The 532-nt window shown below is 62.2% G+C and overlaps 1 protein-coding gene across 1 annotated transcript in view; it reads left to right on the top strand.

Moving 5' to 3' along the window:
* The window catches only part of LOC104273264 (semaphorin-3D-like), a gene marked incomplete at its 3' end in the record, with an annotated part of 10,570 nt that overhangs the window by 9,619 nt on the left and 419 nt on the right, over positions 1-532 (top strand). Inside the window, exons 12-13 of the mRNA XM_009868526.1 lie at positions 51-252; positions 359-447. Coding sequence (XP_009866828.1) covers positions 51-252; positions 359-447 — 291 coding nt within the window. The remainder of the gene's footprint in view (positions 1-50; positions 253-358; positions 448-532) is intronic.

The following is a 532-nucleotide window of genomic DNA, read 5'->3' as shown; positions in this document are numbered from 1 at the left end:
TGGGATGGGCTGTCCTGCCCCTAATGCAGCCCCCCTGTGTTGCCATGCAGTGCCCCAGTGAGACATACGACCCCCTCCTGCAGTCCACCAAGGACTTCCCCGACGAGGCCCAGCTGATGTGGGATCCTGTGTACCCACAGGGCCGCCAGCCCATCCTGGTGAGGGTCAACGTACCTTACCGGCTGCGGCGGCTGCTGGTTCACAGGCTGGAGATGGAGAACCGGCACTATGACATGCTCTTCCTTGGCACAGGTGGGAATTCGCTCCGGTTCTGGGGACGCTGTCACTGCAGGGCAGCTTGCATGGCACACCGGGTGGCTCCCAGCCCTGACAGCTCCTTCTCCCATTGCCTTCACAGATGATGGTAAAATCCTGAAGATGGGGATGGCCAGTGGGTTGAGCCGTAGCACCGAGGTGATCAGCCTGGAGGAGATCAGTGTCACTAAGGTAGGGGAGGGCAGGGCTGGAGCACAGTGGCTGGGCCATGCAGCCTCTCCTTGGCCCGTCGCATCCCCCCTGCAGCAAGTCCCTG

The sequence above is a fragment of the Apaloderma vittatum genome, unplaced genomic scaffold (assembly GCF_000703405.1).
Source record: "Apaloderma vittatum isolate BGI_N311 unplaced genomic scaffold, ASM70340v1 scaffold27534, whole genome shotgun sequence".
Lineage (NCBI taxonomy): Eukaryota > Metazoa > Chordata > Aves > Trogoniformes > Trogonidae > Apaloderma > Apaloderma vittatum.
This window is presented reverse-complemented; position numbering and strand designations above follow the sequence as displayed.